This window comes from Pempheris klunzingeri, chromosome 14, assembly GCF_042242105.1.
Source record: "Pempheris klunzingeri isolate RE-2024b chromosome 14, fPemKlu1.hap1, whole genome shotgun sequence".
NCBI classification, from domain to species: Eukaryota; Metazoa; Chordata; class Actinopteri; order Acropomatiformes; family Pempheridae; genus Pempheris; species Pempheris klunzingeri.
In genome coordinates this window covers 16,957,432-16,980,962 of record NC_092025.1, presented here as the reverse complement: position 1 = coordinate 16,980,962, position 23,531 = coordinate 16,957,432, and the positions used below count along the sequence as shown (strand labels likewise).

The 23,531-nt window shown below is 45.0% G+C and overlaps 3 protein-coding genes across 5 annotated transcripts in view; 1 reads left to right on the top strand and 2 right to left on the bottom strand.

The window, feature by feature from the left end:
* septin8a (septin 8a) overlaps window positions 1-2,701 on the bottom strand; it is a 32,669-nt gene extending 29,968 nt beyond the window's left edge. The window contains exon 1 of the mRNA XM_070843089.1: window positions 2,540-2,701. Within this exon, the coding sequence (XP_070699190.1) occupies window positions 2,540-2,569 (30 nt within the window). The 5' untranslated portion in view covers window positions 2,570-2,701. The remainder of the gene's footprint in view (window positions 1-2,539) is intronic.
* Window positions 2,702-4,392: 1,691 nt separating this feature from the next.
* LOC139213272 (ankyrin repeat domain-containing protein SOWAHA) lies at window positions 4,393-5,848 on the top strand. Its single transcript, XM_070843931.1, has one exon. The coding sequence runs from the start codon at window positions 4,403-4,405 to the stop codon at window positions 5,834-5,836; it is 1,434 nt and encodes a 477-aa protein (XP_070700032.1). The 5' UTR covers window positions 4,393-4,402; the 3' UTR covers window positions 5,837-5,848.
* Window positions 5,849-11,753: 5,905 nt separating this feature from the next.
* shroom1 (shroom family member 1) overlaps window positions 11,754-23,531 on the bottom strand; it is a 32,459-nt gene continuing 20,681 nt past the window's right edge. For 2 of the 3 annotated variants that reach the window (XM_070843714.1, XM_070843715.1), the window contains exons 2-9: window positions 19,515-22,458; window positions 19,217-19,403; window positions 18,853-18,905; window positions 17,750-18,403; window positions 16,929-17,528; window positions 16,084-16,192; window positions 15,156-15,428; window positions 11,754-13,395 (exon numbers count right to left, since the gene is read on the bottom strand). In XM_070843714.1, the coding sequence (XP_070699815.1) occupies window positions 13,141-13,395; window positions 15,156-15,428; window positions 16,084-16,192; window positions 16,929-17,528; window positions 17,750-18,403; window positions 18,853-18,905; window positions 19,217-19,403; window positions 19,515-22,237 (4,854 nt within the window). In that variant the 5' untranslated portion in view covers window positions 22,238-22,458 and the 3' untranslated portion in view covers window positions 11,754-13,140. The remainder of the gene's footprint in view (window positions 13,396-15,155; window positions 15,429-16,083; window positions 16,193-16,928; window positions 17,529-17,749; window positions 18,404-18,852; window positions 18,906-19,216; window positions 19,404-19,514; window positions 22,459-23,531) is intronic. The other variant, XM_070843717.1, reaches the window with a different exon arrangement.

Below are 23,531 nucleotides of genomic sequence, written 5' to 3'. Positions count from 1 at the left end.
GCCTTAATTTGAGCATTCACATTACATGCCTCGAGCAGGTTGCATGGCACGGACTCCAAATCAGAAATGAAAAAAATTCACTCCATGCAAAATAAAAAAAAAAAGAAAAAAATTCACTCCATGCAAAATAAAAAAAAATAAAAAAAGAAGTAAAGCAAACTAGAGCACAAAACTCTTAACAAGACACATGACATCTGACGGATTCACTGGGTGCCATAAGGACCAAACTTGTGGAGGATATGGAACGGTCTCTTAAGTTCACGCCATCCTGTTCAATGTCGACTACACTTTAAGTTGAACTTTCCTTCTTACATTCAAACAGAAAGAACGCAGATGTTATGACGAGATCAAACAAACACAACTGCTTCAAAATGTTCATTCAGCCTTTGCCAACATTACGTAGACGAGCTATTTTCATCTTTGAGCACCACAATTAGGGCTACGAACTGGTCTTTGAGAAAATCTGACCTATTCTATAGATGGATATTGACTCATCAACACAGGAGCTGCTGCTTGGCTGTCATTAATCATCTACAACACTGGATTTGACAAGCTCGCCTGGAGGCAGCTCTGGCCTGTATGTTCTATATATGGCTAAAAATCACTGATGACACACAACTGTCTGTATACTGACTGCAGTCTGACCTGAGCAACGTACAGAAGACCAATGTGGAAAAAAGGTTTGAAGAAAGGCGTTTTAAGTCCTAGGATGTGTTTAAAATAAAGAATTGTGGGCTGATTTCACTAAATAACTCTGTAAAAAGAGCATGCATGTAGATTATGAATTCACCAGTTAACATCACCCTCTGCACAAGCAAAGCTTCAATTTTAAAGTGCAGGCAACTTGGCCCTGTAATTCCTCATTCCTCGTCTCTGCCTTTAAGCACTTTATGAAGCTAATTTCATTTTATGCATGCAGGCCTCACGGGAGAGACAATCATCTTGAGGGTCAGTAAGCACAGAACATGCTAAATATGTTACTGGGCATTTCATTACATAAGCATTTAAATGAACAGCATCCTTTTACATATGCTACACACTCTAACGCAATCAATGAGTGAAAACAATAGATGAGTAGTTGGCTTCCATTGATCGCCGCATGTGGCTCTGGCCTAGAAAGTTATTCCAAAGCTACAACGTCCACTGGATGGGATTGACGTGAGCCAGCAACGCAACCAACCACACATCCCTATCAATAGCGGCACATAATTAACAGCGTGCCCTTTACACAAACTGCCAGGCGAGCGTGACAGTTTGCTCAATATGGTCTCACTTAGTTCAGAAAGTTAGACAGGAAGTCAGGCAGTCAGGCCACTGTGCTGCTGCTAACACGTCATTCCACGAGCCTGTTTCACTGCAATCCCAGCATTTTTCTCATTAATCAATCCCCTGCTTTTGTATTCCAAGAGAGACTTCTTGGACACTTTCCTAATTTGAGAAATGCAAAGTGTGCGGTATCCTCCGCACCCTCTTTTTGGATCTTTTCCCCTTCTTCGAGGACATGCGTTGCACCAATAAGTGGTAGGAGTGGCCCAGAGTGTGTTCTTAATCTCTTTATCCCTGCAACTCAGTGCTGCTTACTGTCCAATTCACCACTGCAAGGATCTCTTTAAGCATCTGCCAAAAAGTTAATCACCCTTTTCAAATCCCCTGCTGTGCATTCGCCTTGTCACTATAATATTGGTTGTGCATAGCACACATGCTTTGTTGTGAGCCTGAACAGAGCTGAATATCTTACTGTGTGTACCTGCTCCTTTCTTAAACCAGTATTGCATCAGCATACTGTACCTGCAGGGTCACACCTGACAGGGCTTGTCACTACAAAAAAATACTACAGGATACTCTTCCATCTCACTTCATAGTGAGCCCTAACCATGCAACACACAGGCCATCAGCATTGTAGCCAGAGCGAGTTACCATCTGGTATGGCCTTTCCTGTGAAATGTCACATCATGAGTCAAGAAAGTGAAGCCCAAGTTTAATTTTGGACCCCTGCTCAGGAAGTTAAAGTGTCAACGCATTAGTAGCACTCAGTTCACCACGGGTGTAGCAGCAGCTCTACACACCGAAAACTGGAAGTAAAACACATTACAGGGACTTCAAGTGTGTCTGTGGTGCACAACAGGGAGTCATACTTTATAGTATTTTATCTGCAAGCTAGCCATTGCGTTTGTTCATCTAATAACGTCAACAGTGTGCAGTGGTTAAATGGTTGCATGCGTTACACCCACAGACGCGTAGAGACGCGTTTTAAGAAAAATAAACGTAACAAGCCAAATACAGCAGCGTCATTTCTAATTTGTCTTAAGTGAAAGAACCCCAGTCACGACCACAGAAATCACTTCCACCGTCTCATCACAGGCTCCAGGAGCGGGGGAGGCTTAGCTACATGTCCACAAACAACGGCTAACACTTCAAACCACCAACCAGGAACCCCCGTGGCTGCACTTGCACCGTTTCCCAAAAGAGGAGACAAGAGGAGGGGGAAAGAAACGAGAAACGGCGTGTGTCTGTGTTTTTTCTTTTTTTTTTTACTTACCGAAAATACGTCAACGTCCGTGGCAGCCATGGTGAGGAATGTATGGTGTTGGTGTGCTGGGCAGACTGAGCAGAGGCGAAAGGGAGCAGCCCTCGTCTCTCCGTGCTAGCCTGCTAAAGAAGTGAGGCGAGCTGACAGAGAGGCGAAGAGAGGGACACCAGACGGAGAGGAGCTAGCAACCAGGCGGGGAGGCTGCCCACTACCGGGCAAGAGCATTCACCCTCACTTCGCTCCTGTTTCGCTCAGTCGGGGTTAAAGGTGTCTTTTCTTCGTTTCGACTTCGGCTGGGAGTCGATTCAAGTGCAAACAGGCGTGCTTTGTTTAGTTAAACCGTGTATAGCTCGAGGTAGTAGAAGAAGAAGTCGGCGGACAGAGATGGATTGCAGTTTGGGAGACACTCCTCTATTACGCATGCGCACTAATGCGGATGCCATACACTTAATAAATACTCGCAATTGTTTACATTAGCTTCTGTTTTCATTCGCTATGAAGAGTGCTCGTCAAATAAAACTTAATATATGCTTAATCTAGAGCTGTTTAAAGTCACATTTAAGTGTTTCCAGGCGGTTTAACGGTCAACGTTTAGACTTACGCTAAAGTAGGGAGTGAACTATCTTGACGTTAAGGTTACATCTTTGAGCGGGACAGATACCTTCCAATATGGCGGCCTCTCAGGCACTCCCATTCAGTGCAGGAATGTCACGCTGCTCACGCTGCAAGCCAGGACAGGAGCGAGCAGCACCGCGGAGCGACAGGGGGAGAAGCACAAATATGTGTGTCAGCGGTGGAGATCATAAAATACCTGATCATCACTTTGGCTGTGGACGTGTTTTGTGGTCCTGATGGGGACATTGATATTTAAATGCGTTAATGAGGTCACTGATTGATTTTTACTAGAATGTGACTCAGCCAATTAGAGCAAGCCATTTGATTATTGCAATGCTGTGTGTGAATTACTCCAATTAGAGAACAAGTGTTCCCTTGTTGCATGTATTGTACTGTTGCCCTGGGGATGTGTACTTTTTGCATTTTTATGCTGGCATGAATCCAACATTAAACATTTATAAACTTTGTGTATGTGTGTTTCTAGGTCCAAACCAATACTGGATTTACATGAAATTTATAAGTTTGAAAAAAAAAACCTGGTAATGATTTGCCCAAGAGACGATTGATAACCCTTAAATGTGGATATTTATTAAACAGATTTAGTCCACACATATTAATATAAATTTGGCTAAATCCACCTCTCATCTATGTGTGTGTGGCCTATTAATATTGTGTATTAGTATTTGACCATATATTTTATATTATAAATATTAAGTTATGGCCATGACTCTTTCTATGAACCTAAATTTAAAAAAAACAACTATAACCATTTATATGTAAATGAGCACAATATACACATTCTTTCAAGTTATTTCAGATGTCCATGTGCTTGGTGGGTGGCCTTTAAATGAGAACAACAGTTTCTATGAGGCCTTTTGGAGCATTGAGGCAGCTAGAATATACTTTTCCTGTCTAATTCTAATTATGTCTTTTAAAGGTAAAAAGAGAGAGAAACTACTGATTCACCAAAGTCTCCACTTTTATTGTGGCAGGAGATCAACCGTAGTCCTCCACAGGATGATGCTTCATCAGTCTTACTGAACCGCCTGGAGCTTAACATGTACATATATTATTCAAATGACATCCACGTCTGCTCTCTCCCCCGGAAAGAGACTCCCCCAGGTGGGGAGGAGAGGCGGTGAGCAGGCAGGTGAGGGCTACTGTACTGACACAAAGGTGCTCCAGGACCCGGCGGCTGGTGGTGGAGCCACACACTTGGAGCTTTAATCCGTAAAGTAAGCTGCAGTTTTCATCATCATGGTTTTGACGCAAGAATCCGTCCTGTTTCTGCTCATAGCGGAGGGGGGCAAGGTGAAGAAATCCGACTTGGTGGGGAAGTTCACAGGCTCCATAGACTGCGACGATCCTGCGGAGAAAGAGCGGAACAGGGAGCTTTTCAAGACTTTTGTCAACAACGTCGCCGTCGTCAGAGAAATCGACGGCGTCCGGTACGTTGTGGTCAAGAAAATGTACCAGCATTTGTTGAACGGGGTCCAGGCAGCGGAGAAGACTGAAGATAAAGAGATCCGGCTGACAGGTGAGCAGCAGCGCCCACCTGTGCGGGGTGAGAAGACTGACTGCAGTGGTGAGGCAGGAGGGGAGAGATCAGCAGTGACTGAACCTGAGCCGGAACAGGGAAGTGAAAGCGGTGAACATCCTACAGAATCACTTTCTCCCATTCAGCTGGCTTTGCAAAGAAGCAAATGTACAGACATTAGGGTGAAAAGGATGTTGAATTTTGAGATCCAGAGGCAGGATGTCAACGGAGATAACCGCTCGAGAGGAGGCGCAGCAAATGAGCCCGCCGGCGTCCAGAGCAAACCCTTCGCTTTGCCCCTCAGGGTGCCACCAGGCGCCACCAGAGTGGAGATCCGCAAGCTGAAATCGGACGCGGACAAAGCCCCCAAAAGCCCAAAGCTAGACGCCTCCAGGAGCAAGAGAAGGCCCCCGTCGGTGGAGACGGGCAGCAGCGTCGGCTCACCCCAGCTGAGGAGGCCGCTGAAGAGCACCAAGGCGACGGAGGAGCCCAGAGACACCAGGGTGCCCACTCTGGTTCCCCTGGAGCAGTCCGAGCACGAATGGCTGGTCAAGTGCGCCGCCGGCCACTGGAGCCAAGTGTACGGCCTGCTGCTGAGAGACAGCCAGCTGGCAGAGAAGAGGGACTTCATGTCGGGGTTCACCGCCCTGCACTGGGCCGCCAAATGTGGGAACAGTGAAATGCTTGTGAAGATCATCGACCTATCCAAGCAAGGAGGAGCTGACATTGACATTAATGCAAAAACGCACGGCGGATACACTCCCTTGCACATCGCCGCCTTGCACGACCAGGAGTACATCATCGCCATGCTGGTGGGAGAGTACAGCGCCGACCCAAGCGTCCGGGACAACTGCGGGAAGAGGGCCTACCACTATCTCCACAAAGGCGTCTCTGCCACGGTGAGAGAGATGCTGGGCGAACCCAAAGTCCAGCAGGCTCAGGAAAGGGCCTCGTACGAGAAAGAAGACCCGGATCTGTTCCCGGATCTGCCCAAGGGGCTGCACTCGATAAGCCGTCTCTTCCAGCCGCACGTGATGGGCCACAAGAAGAAGCACAAGCAGAGGCCGGGGCTTCTCTCCCTGAGCGACGACCCCAGCGAGGAGCGAGTGGACGGCAGCTTCAGGCACAGAGTCCTGTCGGATGTTTTCATGTGAACTCTGAGCTCATTTACATTGAGGACCATACAACCATATGAGAATTTGACTGACATCCCTCTGATTTCCAGACCTTCTGTCCTCCTTCCTGTTTTTTTTTATGTTTTAATTGCATTTTCTGACGCCGATCATTTCTTATGTGACACGCAGAGTTTGGTTGTGTGGTAAAATCGATAATCAATCAATACTTAAACTGATTATGGCCTCAGGGGACGCCTGCTGCCGGCTGATCGATTCTGAGACGCAGAGTCTTAGTTTGAGGCGTCGCCTGCATGAGTTGTGTCTCAAGGTCACATTTACAGGTGTGAGTTAAACATGATTCAGCAGAGATTTCAGTGATTCAGTGGTCTGTGGTCGTCACGACTGAAGTTTAATTGTCTGCTCTTTTCAGAAATGTCCTCTCTTAATCTGCTTTTCATGAAAATGACTCCGTGCCGGCAGGAAATCAATCCATGATAAAGCAACGCCCTGACTGATTTAACAGACGGATCGAGACTGGACTTGTTTCCCTCTCCGTTATCAACTCTGACGAAGACATGAAGTTGGTCATCCGCTCGATTTTCACAGGCAGACGTGCCCCAGCTAGAAACTGAGGATGTGCCGACTTACGGGAAGACAAACCTGTAGAAGTAACAAAATAAATGAATGAAATGGAAAATAAAAATTTGAGAAGCGTTTTGTGCCTCTGTGGAGAATTTAGAGTACTTGCCTCTTTATTCCTTCACTTTGCAACATATTAATTATTAAACACTGAAGTATTTAGGAGAAGCAAACATCCCACTGAAACGCCCTGGAAGAAAACAAACACTGGATTTGACTGAATTTCAATATATTTTACTGTTCCATTTGAATGTATTTTACTGTGAAGGGCGTGTCATTCGTAAAGGGTTGTGCAGGTGCTCTGTCTTCTCTGTCTACGTGCCAAAAACCTCTCTGAAACGTGGCTCTGATTCCTCTCCTGGCTTGTTGAGACAGCTGTGATTCAGCCAGATGAGCAGCTGACTGGGGATGAGTGTGTGTGGCTGAAGGCGTGTGTGTGTGTGTGTGTGTGTGTGTGTGTGTGCTAATGGCATCACAGGCCGCAGCAGCTACATGAAGACGAGCAGCAGCAGAAGAACCGACTTCGCTGCCTCGTCTGTTCCGGCTGGTTTTCTTCCACAGATGCTTGTGTCTTCAGGTTGCTGTCGATAAAAGAATGAGAAAAGTGAAGCTTTTGAATGTTTCAGGGTGGTGAGTTGCAGCTTTTTAGAGAGCAAACACAATCACGGGTGACGACGAAGCAGCGTTTGGAAATGATGCCCTTCCTGTGGTCATTTTCCGACTGCTCATCTCGTCCCCGCCTGGAGTCGTCCGCCTGTTTCTTTTGCGTCTCGTGATGTCACTTCCCAGCAGCGTGCATTGTCTTTATGTCACAATGATGTTTCATCTCCGAGCCTCGGGCAAATGTTCTTTTCTGCTGCTGCTGCTGCTGCTGTGAGGAGAAATGCCAGCACAAGGCCAGAGACGGGATCAAGAGTGGTGGAAAATCCTTCAGAGAAAATATGCAGCAATGCCTTAATGTTGAATTACGTTATTAAAGAAAACTGTATGTGCAATAATGTGTAAAGTGGACCGGCCTATAAATGCATGCAAGTAAACGGGGAGCTGTGATTAAAAAGCACTTTAGAGTTAATAATTGTCGATCAATTTCAATGAGTCATTTCTATTTTCAAGGTTAGGATGTATTTCAATTCGATTTATTTTTGTATAGCAATACAAGAAGTATTTAAAAAAAAAAAAAAGTACCATGGGCCACAGCACACATGCTGCATCTATGTAGATAGGTCTCTGTTTTGTCAGTCTTTATGCTAAGCTAACCTGCTTCAGATTTATCCTACAAACATGAGAGCGGTACTGATCTTGTCATCTAACTCTACAGAAAAGAAACCCAATAAAAGTGTTTGCCAGCGATTCGATATTTCTGTAAAAACATCTGCTGATCTCGAGCAGGATTTGATTTAACTTGTCTTTTCCTCGTACTCCAGCGCTGGACACAATCCAGTGTAAACCAGTCATGTCTCACAATATAAATTAGGCCATATTTTGGTTCACATGAACGCGGCTTTACACAAATTTGAATTTAATTATTACTTTTATGACTCCTCGGGATGAGGTCCCACCTGTCATGAAACTGGAGGCGGCAGAGAAATATAATGAGCGGTGTCTGGCGAGCATTTTCACTGTAAGCTACTATCCCACATGTGTGTGTGTGTGTGTGTCACACGGCGTTATGAACAGGCCTCAAGTTAAAACTAAATTACAGCGGAGCGCCAACAGCAACACTGACTGAAACCAGGAGGTGATAAATCACCGTATGAAACCGTAAAAACCAGCACAGCTTTACGATCGCGGACGTGACTTGACAGCGAGGCTTTGTTAGTCTTCGTAGCTGAGTTGTGTAATGACCGGCTGAGGTTAGAGGAGGAGGCCGAAGGTGTGCTGGCATTCCTGCGGGCGGAGAGTTCAAAGTTCAGGTTGAAAAGTGAGCTTCCAAGCCACTAATCTGAGCACCTGGCTGAGCCGGCAGACGCTGTATATCACTTTTAATTGAACAGGTATTAAGCAGAAGCAGTCACACTGTGTGCCTGTATGTGGTCTAGGTTTGTTTCTTTGTGACTGTTGTCACAGTCGGTGATGATCAGCAGCAAAGCTCCTCATTAGGCAGCACTGTGACAGAAGTGCTGCCGCGGTGTTTCAGGCCACCAAATGCTCCATCACTTGCTCCGTCTTTGCAATGACACCAAACCTAATTACCGTGCAATTAGCGTCTGACAGAGATCTCACTTGTTTAGAATTTCCTGAGTTGTGTTTTATGTCTGCGCTGCCTTCAAGTGAGAATCTGATTAAAAGTGTTTTTACTTTGTGAAGTACAACTAAGTGCTCTCTGGTGTCGCTCACTGTCCTCCCGGGGTTTCCTCTGCCACTTGCCAACGTGAAAACATGTCTTTTTTTTCTTTTCTCGGTCCGTTCTGTCTTTTTTAATAAGCATTTGTTTTTGCTGACAAACAAACTGGACGGCATTCCACTGAGAGGCTGAACAAATGAGGGTAGAGAGGCATGAAAGAGACAAGAGAGGAGAAAGAACAGGCTGCTGGGAAATATACACTCCCCCCACCACCCTCCATACATAATTCAGTCCCGTTCTGAGCCCCAAAATGTGATGTTTTTCTTAAACGAATAGATGCACATTTTGGGAAATGCACTTATTTGCTTGTTAAGTTAAACGAGCAGGTCGCTCCCACTCGCAGGCCTGTATGTTAAACATGAAGCGACAGGCAGCAGCAGGTTAGCTTAGCATAAAGAATGGAAGCGGGGGGGACAATTAGCCAAAGTTGGTCCAAAGGTAACAAAGTCCAGCACCTCTAATTAACATTTTATATCACGTTTGATTGATTTGTAAAAAAACAAAGCATAAAAAGTTGCGGTGTTATGTGCCAAGCTATTTCTTGGCGGGGAGCAGTGACTTGACTTCCCGGAGTCCCGTCGTTAAGGTCACGTTGCTAGGCGACCGACTAAGCCTCCAAAAAATACTCTTAATAATCCATCATAAAACCACAACTGTAGCTTTCACTGTTTGCACAGATCGAAGAACAAGCTGTGAAGTGTTAGACAGATTTCGATATGACAGACCTCGTTACCTTTAGACAGATCCAGGCTAGCGGTTTCCCTCTGTTTCCACTCTTCATGCTATGCTAAGCTAACTGCTATGATCTCTGCAAAGACAGTGAATAAGCCCTGCTGGCTGTAGCTTTATTTTCACAGTACAATAAGACAATAGCAGCTATCTTCTCATGTAACTCTGGGAAAGAAATCAAAGAAGTGTTTTTTTTCCCCCCTTTCCTTTAAAACCACTGACACATACGAGCCACGTGGTGGGATTTTCTTTAATTATCTTGTCGTGCTTCAAGACACCAACGGTCCGCTTACACATGAGAGGCAAGTCGACTTTGCACCCAGCATCTCTTCTGTGATGAAACACGTCGGTATTGGAGAGAACACTGACATGATGCAGTTCTGCATTCAATTAAGACAGAACCCCCCCACACACACACTTTATTGGACTGCTGTAGAGGCAGCATTGGTGACATTCATGTGTGAAGCTCAAACCAGCTAGAGAGCAAAAAAAAAAAGCATCAGAAAGTTCCACAAAATGTGTTTTTCTTAAATTTGCAGGCAGATTGTCTCCATCAGCCGCTTTCTGTAAAATATACTTCTGAACAATTCTCCTCTCCCTACAGAAAAAATGTGGATTTTTTGCATTTTTGTTCCCAGCTCAGTGGAGGTAAATGACTGGACTCTGAGAAGCAAAGCAGTGTGTCGATGTGCCTGCAGAGGGCAGGGTTGAGCTCTGAGAGGAACAAACAATCCTGGAAAACCTCAACTACTGAAGAAACTGCACCATTAGTAAAGAAAAAGAAAAGAAAAGATTAAATAAGTTTGTGAGAAAATATCCACCGTTACAGTTTGAAAAACTGCAAATCATAAATCACTCTTTCCAGATGTGCTTCATGCGGCTCATACTTGTAGTATTATGTATGTTGTGTCCTGAACTTGATGTGATGCTGCTCTATCAATAGTTGCAGTTAGTGCTCATTGTGGGGAATAAAAAAAAGGAGAAATGCGGTACACCAGAGGGAGAGGGAGAGTTTAATTTATTCACAATATTACAAACATCGTGGAATTTACAACTCCAAACAGGCACAAAAAAAACAACAACCTAAACTCTCTGAAGAAAGTAGGTGTGAAATATAGAAGAAAGAGTGAATTTAGAAATGTCTCTGCTCTCATACCACAAGCTGGGACTCACTGAAATATGTCTTTCCTACTTGGCTTTCACACCGATTCTGTTCGTACAGATGTCTCACACCTTCGGCATTTCAAAACAAGGTCCCCGACAAAGAAATATAATCCTACTCCAGAAACAGACCTCTCTCTCCTGTGACCTCCACAAAACACTGCTTTGAATGACAACAACCGAGAAATGACTCAGGAAGCTGTCAAATGTTTGTTAGTGTGCACTCGCAGCGAGAATTAAAATGAGGATTTAACCATGTGCGTTTTCCTCACTCTGCCCCGGTGTTTCTTTCTCCTAAACGCCGGTCTTTTGCATACTTTAGGAATTCCAGCGGGCAGCAGGAAACAACATGAGAGTCTTTCTAACCCTTCAGCCCCGCGTCAGCACAAAGGCCAAAACAAACATACATTTGTTTAGCAAACTGAAACGGGCAGAGTCGGAAATCTCCAGAGAAATGTTTCAGGGGGTGGTGGCGGAGGTGGTGAAACTGTTTAGCGAAAAACATGAAAATATCTTACAGTGTGGGAAATGCCTGTTTATAGTCTACTTTGTCTGACATTTTGAGTTAGTAAATACATGTTTGTGTGTTTGTGTGGAGGCTGCTACTGATCCTCTGCCTCTTTGTGGTCATTATTACATAAATATAACATACACGACAGTCAGCCCATACACTGGATCGGCCTCTTCAGTGCGGCCAACGGGGATCGTTTCCTGAGGGGCGATGACGTTTTGATCACTTCATGACTTCGTAGGAGTTTTGTTGAAAGCGTACAAAGCAAACACCGAGAGGAGTTCTGTCTTTCTGCTCAACAGCTAACCTCCACACATACAGAATTAAGACATTCATGATTTCAAGCATACATTCACACACACACACACACACACACACACACACACACATGCTGCACATGTTCTAAATTTGAGCTCTTAAAACGGCTCTCCCACGTCTGGTTGAAGATTCAGTAACAAGAAATGAATACAGCTATAAAAACTAATGACACATATTAATGTAGAAACACAGGTGCTGTTCTGTAAATGTCAGGTTCTTTAAAATTTTGATTCAAGTGTGTGTGTGTTGTGTTTTTTTTTTTTATTATTATTATTCAGGGCTATCCAGTAGAGCTTTTTAAACTTTAAGAACTAAAGCTGTGTGAATCTAAACGGACTGAAAGGTTGCATGTGTCTAAAAAGGTGCTACGCTGTGGAGGTAGAGAAGAGAAAGTTAGTTTAAGACACCTGAAGTGAAGATTGTGGACTTTACTCTTCAAAAAAATGTTTCAAGTATCACGTGTCACTTCTGTGACAAAAGGGACATTGGGAGAAAATGCTCGGTGATATAATTGTTGCTTACTTCTAATCTGCTTTAAAGAGATTTAGCACCTCCGCATGAGGACCCGTTCCAGCATGAAATCAATCAAGACTTAATAACGTTAAGTATTAAATTAGCTGGAAAAGTATTTGTACACAATCCTTAATGTTCCTGGTTGTGCTCGTGTACCTTTTAAAAACATTATTTCAACATTCCTATTCAAAATTAATGACACAACAAAGAAAAGAGAGTAAAATAGAGATACTGTTTAAGTGGATGGAGTAAGGCTTTCACCTGAAATTATTTTGAAAGTATATCTGATTTGAAGAAATGTGCATTTATGTATCATTACAAAGTGCTTTTTTTTTTTTCATTCACCCTTTTTGGTTTTTAGTGCCTTAATTTGAAACATTTAAAAATAAGAGCATTAAAAAAAAAAAAAGATTAAATCTACTACATCTATTGTACATTTTACTCACATGATACAGTACAGCGCCCCCTCTCAGGCTACTCTCTTTCACCGAAGCCTCACTGCTCAAAATACAATCTTAAAGCTTATAATAGGTTTCCACAGGTGCAGATACGGGGCTGGAGCACTAACATCTCAATGAAAAGTCAAGGACAGTTGCTGAATTTCTAAAAAAAAAAAAAAAAGGGGACGCAAAGTTTCCACCCGGCAGCTGTAATGGAAAACGTTCCACGGCAACACCAACGTCAAGGCACACAGAAAAACAGCTCAGTCCTCTGTTTAGATTCGACGGAAACATGTACAACATAACGGGGAAAGTCTTCAGATGCACGCTGCAGACTGTGAGGGACGATGGGCAGAGAGTGCTCAGTAGTGACAGAAGGGCGATGGGGGCTTCAGTCTCTTATTGCTCATCTCATGTGCGGCCTTAGGTTATGAGAGGAGAGCAGATGGCGTGATGGGTTCCCCCTGTAGCCCTGCCAAACTCTTTTAACGGACAAAAGAAAGTCATGACAGTGTGCAAAGGGTTGAAAATACCAGCTGGACCACTTATAATCAACTCCTTGTGTGTCTTTGTGGCGAACTGAGCCAGAAGAGTACAGCCAAAATTCTCTGCGTGTCTTTTTCGAACATCCTCCTTCGAGGCGAGTCGAGGAAGAAGAGAGGAATGGGTGCTGTGGTTGCTCCTCCCTTCACACTTTCAGACTGTTGGAAAGGGCCTCCAGCTGCTCCTCTCCCAGCCTCTGCTTCTCCTCCAGGTCCTTCTGCCGGATGAGCAACGAGGCCTTGGTCTGGACGAATCGCCGGTAGTCCTGCAGCTGCTCGGCAGACAGCTGACGCGACAGGAAGGTGGAGACCAGGTTCTCTCTGCGGTCCAGGTTATCCTTCAGATCTTTGGCGTCCTCCCTCTGTTTGCACAGCAGACGGTGGCGACTGTCCAGAGATTGCTGCGTTCAGACAGAGACAGAGAGGGTTAAGAGGATTAATTGTACCACGATAGAGTTAAAAAGCTGCATATCCTCTCCGTCTAACGTGATATTGCTGGGAAATATGATAGTTATCGAAATTTTAACAATATTCTAGATCTGAATTCATGCCCTGGAGAGCGTTAGACTCATTTCAGAGGACTGCAAATGAATTACATCAAAAAGCTTTATTTCCTCACCAAAATGTTTTAATTGAAAGGTAATACAGCTTGATGTAATCGAGAGCTGCGATCATGTTTCGAACAGCCACAGGACAGGAGGTGCAGTGTTTCCTTATGTCAACAGAGGGCAGGGTAGATACAAATGTCACCGAAACCGGGCTGGAGTTTCGGTGAGTCAGTGTAAATACCAGTGTTGCTGATAACAGCAAGAAAACAAATGAGCCTCTAACAAGCCCTCAGTATGCAGCACATTCAGCCAGGCTTTTGCAGATGGACAGACCAACAAGGAGGCCTTTCAGGAATAAATCTAGAAATCGAATGCATCCATGCAAACATAAATTGATGCTGGAAACACTGGGCCGCATAATGAAACAGGATATACAGAGCGGAGGGAATAAAACACAAAGCACAGAGCTCAAGTCAGATCCTGTGACACCACTCGTGAGAACATTTAAGACGATAATTCAGAATGAAGGTAATTAAATTATAAAGACCTAAAGGAGTGGTTGTCCGCACGGCAGCCACCTCTGAGGCAGCATCATGACATTCAAGTAATTACTTCTCGATATATCACACCAAAAAGTGCTGCCGTATCAAACTGCAGTATATCAAAAATAATCTTCAAATGTCTGATAAATCATTCAGCTCAAACACAGATAAGCTAAAAAAAATTGGCCATTAAACACAGATAAGCCCAACGACATTTTTTGAATTCCGCACAGTGAGAAACCTTGACTCCATTAAAGTCGCCCTTCAACTTTTCCCAAGTGGCATGTTTGCTGTTCTAAAGTAAACAGGACGAGAGTGTAGCTGAGGGCATGGGAGCAGCCACACACTTCCAACACTCTTGGTCGTCTTTTTCGCCAGAAGCTCTAAATGAGCTGCAGTGAATCATGACGCCCGTAAGGTTTTATGACATAATATTCCTCCGGGGGCCCTCGCTGACAGTTTACTCGCATGTATGTCTGTAAACGCGTTCAGGGGGGGAAAAAGGCAGAGGCGTAAAGGGGACGGCAACACACGGAGCATGTGATGGGGCATTATAGGACGTCAGTAGATTTTTATCGCATCTTCTTTGACTGATTCAGTTGACCTTTGAACCCAGAAGTCAGTCATGCTTTAGATTCATTCACAATATTAGTGCTCTCTACTGAGAAAAACAAACGCAGAGCATTTAGATTAGATTCATACAAATTTTGTACAGAAATTCATAGTTTGGTGATTTGGCTGCAGGCTTTTAATTACTTGTGCGAAGTGAGATGTGAATTATCTCAGAAACCATAATGAGAGAAAATCCAAAGGCAAACATTGATGTTGTGAAAAAGATTAGGTGCATTACCATCAGACAATTACGCAACAAACATACAGCAGCATCCTTAACTGTAATGAATTACGCATCAGGAGCAACTTTCAAGTTTTTGCAAGCTGTTTTATGTCAGAGAGATATAACAAAAAATAAGAGTGTGAAGATAAAAGGACTCCTGAAAGGACATGCCCTCAAATCAATTTATGAGCCCACTGATCTCCAAAGACTGAAAAACAAAGGTTTTGGTTTCTCACCTTCTCCTCAGCATCTGTGTGTTGGTCCACGGTGCTCAGGGCGTTCTGTACCCTGGCCAGGCGGGCAGAGAGGCACAGCAGCAGGCTGACCACCCTCTCCAGGTCTCCTATGAACAGGTTGTACCTCTCCAGCTCCACGGGCAGACATCGCTCACGGATCAGCATCTCCAGGGCCTCCCCGTGGGCCACGTTCTCCTGAATCTCTGTCTGGAGGGCACCGCGCGTCTCTTCCAGCGAGCGCAGACGCGCCTCAATGTAGGACACTAACAGACGCTGTTCATTCAAGCAGATGCGGTAATGTGTGAGAGATTTTAGGCAATGATGCCATAGAAAAGACAATCTTGGTGAAACAGAGCCAAAAGGAAAAAATGTGACTGTTAACCTGACCACATAATTTCAGATTACAGGTGAACCAATTCAAATATTTATTTAACAATTGTTGCAACAGGATCACGGACAAAGGCATACTGTATCAAGAGTGAATGTGGAGGGCAGTCAGGAAGAAGGGGAGGCTATTTGCTAAGCCAAACATTAGGAAAGTTGGAGACGCTGATAAGACAGCCCATTATGTGGTAAGAGAGTGCTATCTCAGGCTGAACTGAGTGCACTTCAGGCCAAATAGCAACAAGATGGAATTAATATGAAATGACCACAGAATTTCTGTGTTAAAAAGAAAAAAACAGAATGGGACAGTTCAAATTGTGTCGTTAAAAGTCCTGTTTGTTCTTGTTGTTATCAGTTATCATTTTGGCCTCACACTGGCCTCACTGTGTTGTGTCGTGGCATCTTTACAATGACTTGTTTTCACTGTGAAAGGTCACCTCTGTTGTGAGGATTTACTAAAAGATTCCACTGTTTAAAACAACATTGCACATTACTTGTGCTTATGACAAAAACTATCCACGCTTTTGCATAAATTAATAATTACCTTCTTCTCGGTGATGTCAGCTTTGCTCTGCAGGTCTGTATGCTGAGGTTTAAGGCTCTCAGGGCCAGAGGCACCGGGAGATGGTTCAGCCCCTTCCACTGTTTCAGCACTGGAAAAAGAAACGTGTTTGAGGTCAAGCTAGCTTTCTTGTACCCTGTTGATGCAACCTATGATTCCTGTCAGTCTTGCTCAAATGTAATATATTATATATATACTCCAAGCAAGGCCCGCTGGTATTAATGTGTTACAGAGAAACAGTGAAATGCAACTGCACATTCTCTATGTATCTGAAGTGTGCTTACACTAGCAGAAATGTGAGTGCATGTACAGCAGTAAGCAGATAGCCAGGTGTGTCTGTGCATGTGATGCAACAACAGGTAACACAGCACTGGTGGAGCTCAGTCCTTTGGCCACTAAAAACCAGTATCGAGTTCCCTGGAGAAACATTAAACCAGGAATACTAATTAACTTGGTTTTGTCTGCCCTCGAAACAGCAAGCCAACTCTCAAATAGTTTTCAAGATGTGAGTGAGATGGATTATTCTTTCCATTTCCACAGCTGCTTACATACAAGGTACAGGGACGTGCAGTCAGTCCTCAATAGATGGAAAGTTATCTTCTATTTCTTTGCCAATTTCTAATATTCTACAGTTGTACTGTGAAGAGGACGTATTTATTATTTAAATGCAAGTTTTTTCAGGAGGGTGTGTTCTCTAACTCAGCCAGTAAAATGCTCTTAATGGGGCCAGTAAAATTTCCATTTTTGGTACACGGAAAGTAGCGAGCGTTTATTTATGACTACCGGAGTTGGGTTTAAGCGTTTTGTTCCAGGACATTAACATTTACCTTTCTGCAGCTCCTTTCTGCTCCTGCTTCTTCTTGTAGTGCTCCTCCATCAGCAGCGTGTCCTCTGACAGCAGCTGCTCCATCAGCATCAGTGCCGTCTTACGATTGGTCAGCGGGTACAACACTCTGGCCAGTGATTGGTCAGCTTCGACCACTGGTTCCACAAGCTCCTCCCACTGAGGTCTCTCCGCGGGCCTCTCCAGGCTCTCCGTCTCTCCCTCTGGTGTTCCCCTCTCCTCCATGTCCTGGTTTTCTCCCGATTTCTCATCGTCCATTTCTGGATTCTCCTCCTCTTCCACCTGCTGACTGACGTCTGTGTCGGAGACGGAGGTGCAGGGAGACATGGAGGTTTCACTTGTCAGCGTTGGAGGGGCCGAGCTGGTGGACTCCTCCTCAAAGACGTTGTCTGTCAGCGGTGAAGTCTGGACTTCCTCTTTGATCTCTACCTCTGGGGGGAGAATCCACAGCGATGGATCTGTGGTGACGCCGCAGCTGAGAGACACTTCGTGGGTTGAATCAGGTGGTGGGACGTCATTGCTTGGCTCGTCCACCGATTGCTCTCTCTCTGATCCAGTCACAGAAGGAGAAGTCCTGACTCTACTAGAAGTTTAAAGAATTATGGTTAAGAATCACACCAGCCAAAAAACCATACTTGCAGAATTACACACACTTTCGGCGTGTGTTTTAGTCTAGCTAGGTGTTTAAGGGGTGACATATTTAATGGTTACAGTAGTGTGGAAGGACGGAGTGTGGCACATTCACTTAGTCAAATCATTTCACAGAGGAAACAAATGCAGAATTGCTATCGAGGCTGATCTTACCTGGAGCTGGGCCGGTTTTCACAAGGAAGCTTTGTCTGAGTGGGGGTGGACGAGGTGGAACTGATCTCCCTCTCACTGGTCTCCAGACCTCTGGGGGAAGGTGGGTTAGATGAAGTCTCACTGGGCGGTCTACTGGACCTGAACTCAACTGTGACAGGGTCGTGAGACCCAGGAGATCCGGAGTGAACCCTAACCCGGGAGGAGGAAGAGGGGGCAGGGGAGGTGGATCTGCTTGGGTTCCTTGTTCCTAATGCAGCATCCTCTCCTGGTTCTGAGTTCTGCTTCAACAAAGACTTTTTCTGGGTTTGGTTTTGTGTCTGTCCCTGAGTGTTCTTCTGACCAGCAATCTCTGCTTCTTGTCCCACTTGCCCTGTTACATATTGTTTCTTCCTCCTGCTCTCCTGTCCCTGGGCTTCTCTGACTTCAGCAAAGAATGAAACACTCCTCTTGTCTCTGTCCAGTCCTCCTGATCCACTCGAACGCCTCCACATTTGATCCAGCTGCTCAGAACTTTTACTCAGGGCAGACAGTCTAGTTAACTTTGACGCCCCGAGCTCTTCCATGGACTTCCCCCTCTGAGCAACCACGCGGACACGCTGCTGGACTTCTGGGACTGGTTTTATTATGGGGTCCTCAGTGGCATTCTCCTGGGGACTGATAATGACATTCAGTGTTTAAATGTGTAAAACAAGCCACCGATTCATACAAACTATGAATACTTTAGAATAGAAAAAACTATTAAATCAAAACTTTTCAAAAGCAATTTCTTTAAAATTCAAACATAAATGCATCATACAAAGGCTCAGGAAAATCTTATTTCAAGAAATGCAACAAAAATTTCATATTCCTACAAATCACAATAGAGAAATAGGCCAACTCCTCGAAAATGGTCCAGTCAATGATTCCTCTTTAATAGCCCATGTATGAATCTTTTAAGGGAAATGTTGGTTTGCTGGAGCAGGTGGGTGTTGACTTTCCAGCGCCACAAATGAATCAAGTGGAGATTTATAGTCTGCGCCACAGTGCACACATCACTGACCTAATACTCTCCTGACCTAAAAACAATAAAACTGTCCCAATTTGCCTGCGTTGCTGGTACATACCTCCAGGTTTCCATTGCATTCACTGGTGATGGATCCTTCTCATAGTCAAGAGCCTGCACACCAATAGCAAAGTACATCAAATGAGTAAAATACGACAGTAACAGACGATGTGGGGTAATTAATATCTTGTTTTCTTTGACTGATTTTCTATTTTCTTCTTCTACAAGAAAGTTAATTTCATATGCATGTGATAGACAACTTAACAGACAACAGTATAAACCCCAGAACTGCAGCATTAATACATTAATTAATACATCTACCAATACATCCTCTCATTAATAGATGACAACTAGATCGTCAAACAATGCCATACTGTCAGACATATGCGTTACATTTTTAAGTATCCCAATTTGATCAGACTTACCTGTAATGCATGTGGCGTGGATGTGGATCTGTTCCTGAAGAAACTACGTGGTTCTGGCTGGTCCAAGAGACTCTCCACTGAGGCAGACTTCCCCTGAGATGGACCTTGGCTCTCCCTCCATCTGGGCTGATTGGCCTGGCCACCATATTGGCCTGAACAAGACTGAGCTGAGAAGAACTGGGCATACCTGTTTTGTGAAGATCAAAATAGAACAGTTGAAATGTTTGACTGGATTCATACAACCAAAAAAAGCATCAAAGGCATTTTCTTTCTCTCTGGCTCTGCTTCCCTTCTGTACCTGATGGAGCTGGTGGAGGAATCAAGGATGCGGCCAGCAGAGTGGGGTCTGTGGATTTTCTTCTTGGTATTTTTGCCTTCATTATTTGCTGATAGGGGCCTGGGACCCCAGTCAAATGGTTTTTCCCCCAGAGAATGCCTCTGTCTGGATGGAGGTGGTAACTGAGGCGCTGGTTGCTGTGGCTCGGCCACTTTCTGGCCCGTCTTACGTTCCATATACTCCACCAGGGCCTTGTGTTGCAGATGTTTTAAGTTCGTCTTTGAAGCACTGGTGGCTGAAAGGGCTCGACCTCTTGTCTCAAACATCTTCCTCCGTGCTGCCACCAGTCCCTGCTCCCCTTGCTGCACACGTTCCTCTCCTTCGCATTCAACTGCAAACAGGCTGTCATTTTCGTTGCCAAAGGAGCGGCACGCAGAGTGGACGGGGGCACCACCTATCTGGTTGAGTTTCTCTGGCTCTGAGTAGCACATCTTCTTCTGCACTGAAGTCAACCGCTTCCTGCCTCCGATGCGTGCTACCTGGGGCTGGGCCACATTTGCTGGTCTCCCGTTTTCCTTTTCGGTCTCTTTGTCCATCTCCTTCTGATTCTCCCTGACTTCTTCTTTTATGCTTCCCTTCTCTGTCTCCTCAGAGGTCACAGAGGGAGTGAGTGTGTCTGTGGAAGTCTCAGAGTCCTGCGATGAAGAGAAGGTGTGAATCACTGTGGGCCTCATCTCAGGCTTTTGCCTAATACGGTGTGGCCATGACAACTGCAGGTCCTTCCTTTTAAATGAAGTCTCCCTTAAGACTTTAGACTGGGCATCTTTCAGCTTCTCTTTATAGTACTTTTTAAACGAGTCATCCAAGGTGTTACAGGCAGAGATAACTTCACCTCTATCACTCTTGCTTGTGACGCTTTTTGGAGGTCTCTCATTATCGTTTATACCCAAGTCTCTGTAATCTGTTTTGTTTAGGACTGTTTCCTTGCCTTTTATACCGAGATCAGCATCCTTTTTTGGCTGCAACGCTGCCCTGCTGGCTCCAGTGAGGTGGTACAGAAGTGGGGTCGTTTCTTTGTTTATCCTCTCGCTGGCTACATCCCCCAAGGGCTGCCGTTTCCCTCTCTTTGTCTGCTCCTCTCGCTTGTGGTGATTGGGCAGGTCATTGCTTATCAGTGAAGTGACCTCCTTCGTTTGCGTGGTTGAATGTGGTGGGCAGTTTCTGTCAGGTCCACAGTAGAATATGGGGTTGTCAGCAGTGTGGCGGCCAATCTCTCGACTCTGCATCATGTCGATTCCTTCTAAGGCGTCAAAGCTTCGAGAGGACTGCATTGAGATGAGGGACAGTCTGCGATTCTCCTGGTCCTGATTCCTGGGGGACAGATCCTTGTCATGGGACACAGAGGTGAAGGCCTCTCTCTCATCTGAAATCATACCACTGGAAGTGCGGGAGGTCTCTTGTAGAGGGCTAAACAAATTATCCATTGTGCTGTGGCATCTTTCTTTTTCTCTCAGCCGGTGCGTCTCTATCACAGTGGAGGTCTCACTCCCAGCCTCAGATCCGCACACAGATGCAGAGTGTGTCCTCACACCAGATTCAGACAGCTGACACACTCCTGTTACAAAGTAGAATTGACCCTTATGCTGGATGCTGCTGTTGATAAAACTCTGACCAGGGTTCCAGGGGCTGGCAGCTCGGGTTGGCTCTGAACCAAGCCAATCATGAGCCGAGTGTGCCCTTTTGCGATGACTCTCAAAATGGCTACTGGTAACACTGGGCTTGTTGTGACAGTCTCCATTGCATGCAGCATTCGAGGACTGTCTGGGTTTCAGGTGATCAGGCTGGCTTGTGCCTCGGGGAGGTGACTGGCTTAGAATGTTTGTTGACTTCTGCTGCTCAGAGGCAGCTTTGTTATCAGTTATGAAAAGGTATTCTGGATTCAACGGCACTCTGGTCTGCTCATGGGGCTGGAGGTGGGGACGGTAGCTTGGGGGCTGCTGGGCCTGTGGCTGTTGCTGTTGAGAGCCCCTCCAGACGGAGTACACTGGGTCAGAATTGAAGCTTGACCTGGTTGTATCGGAGTTAGCCGTCTCATGGTCTCTCAAACCGTGGGGCCGTGAATGGAGTCGACTTTGTGGTCTGGGCTGCTGTTGAGGCGGTGGCTGCTGGGGTTGGAACTCAGTACCGTGGTTTTGAACCCTGCTATTCTCCAAGTTTTTTGTGGCTATGAAACTATCCAGACGAGCTGGGACTGGAGGAGGACGGACAAGAGGATGAGCACCGGATGGAGCCCCAAGGGGCACCTCTTGTTTAGAGAGTGCTTTATTGTTTGTATGGTAACTGTCATTGCCATTGTGGCTGTGGTGGTTTACATTAGTGCTTGTATTGTTGCGAAACTGCTGTGAGATAGCTTCCACAGAGCGATACAGCTGGTCCATTGTCTTTGAGTCAGATTGCAGAACCTGGGTCGGGTGGTAAATGGACTTTACATACTTAAGATCAGCATAGTGGCTGAAGGAGCTGGACTGTAGGTCGTCTGGGAGAAACGGAGAGGGGTAGTCTGGGGCAGTGGACCCACCAGAGAAGGAGCTGTAGGCAGAGTCTCCTTTGCCGTGTTGGTGATGGGCAAGTTGGTCGGCGATGCTGCTGTTGGACTTGGCTGGGGAGAGCCGGCTGACAGGCAGGCTCAGAGGATGCAGGTCCACGTTGCTCATTCTCTCAAAGTGGAAGTTGTAGGAATCCATGGAGGACTGGGGCGGATGGCAGGAAGGGAAGGGCAGGGTTTGTAAATCTGTCGTACGTGTATTTGCGCTGATGCATGTGTCTTTTTTGTGGGTGAAACTGGGGGAAATTACCGCCAACACATTTACGCCATGTTGTCCGTCACACTTGTTGCTAATTAGGTCATTTTCCTGCCTCCTTTTTGTTTATTCAGAGCCTTTTGATTCAGACTGCCCGGTGGATCCTGTGGGAGAAAACATAAACACAGCACAGACTGGTTATCAGCCTAAAATCTTGACTTAAGACTCATGCTCCAGTCAAACATCTGTGGCAAATAACTGCTTAAGAGTGAAATGGTTAGATAAAATGTACGTTCAAACAGCAGTCAAAAAACGTACAGTGACTAAACGATTGTTAATATATTGTCTTAAGAGGCTTTGTGAAGTCTTCACAAACATCCTGTTTCGACTGCTGAACACAAACACACATATTTGTGTCATACTGTCAACTTGGCATGTCCATTAGGTTAATAACACACACAGCTCACGCCCCCACCTCAAAGAGAAACACCGTCATTCTCCATTGAGGCTAAGTGTATGGAAGAAAAATCTCCATCAACTATGTGTTCAAGAAAATGTCTGTGGAAAAGAAAAATGTTGTTTTTGCAGAGTGCTTTTTACTGAAAACACTATCAAGATGCCAGAAAACAGTAAGTCACCACTCATAAATCTTTGACGGGCACTTCTAGGTCAAATTCCTGTAGTAAGAATTTTTGCTCATATACCTCTTGACTGAAAAAAAATGTTCGTCTCTCTTTTTTCTAGTAGAGAACTGTTTATGCCTACACAGTGGAGTAGGGGTGCCGGCACATTGCAGCACAGGGAGGAAATCCTTTAACTGGCCTACATATGACTCCAAATGGATTTTTCCTCTGTATGAATTCCCTTGTAAAGCGCTTTGTGGCTCTATTCTGAAAGGGAGTGTACAATGTTTATATTCCTCTTCTTCTTCTTGGTATTGATCAATTCAAAATTAGGGCTGCAACTAACAATTAATGTCATTATTGTCATCTGATGATTATTTTCTTGATTAATTGTTTGGTTTGCAAAATGTCAGAAAATAGTAAAATCATAACATTTCTTGTTTTGTTTGTCCAACAGTCCAAAACCCCAAAACATCTAATTTTCTGTGATATATAACAGAGAAAAGCAGCAAATGCTCACAGAAGAAGACGAAGCTGAAACCAGAAAATGTTTTGCACTCAAACAATTATCAAAATAGTTGCACCCTAACTTTCTGTCAACTAATAAACTGCAA

What these genes read in the sequence shown, in the direction of transcription:
- LOC139213272 (XM_070843931.1), top strand. Translation starts at nt 4,403, where the DNA reads ATGGTTTTGACGCAAGAATCCGTCCTGTTTCTGCTCATAGCGGAGGGG.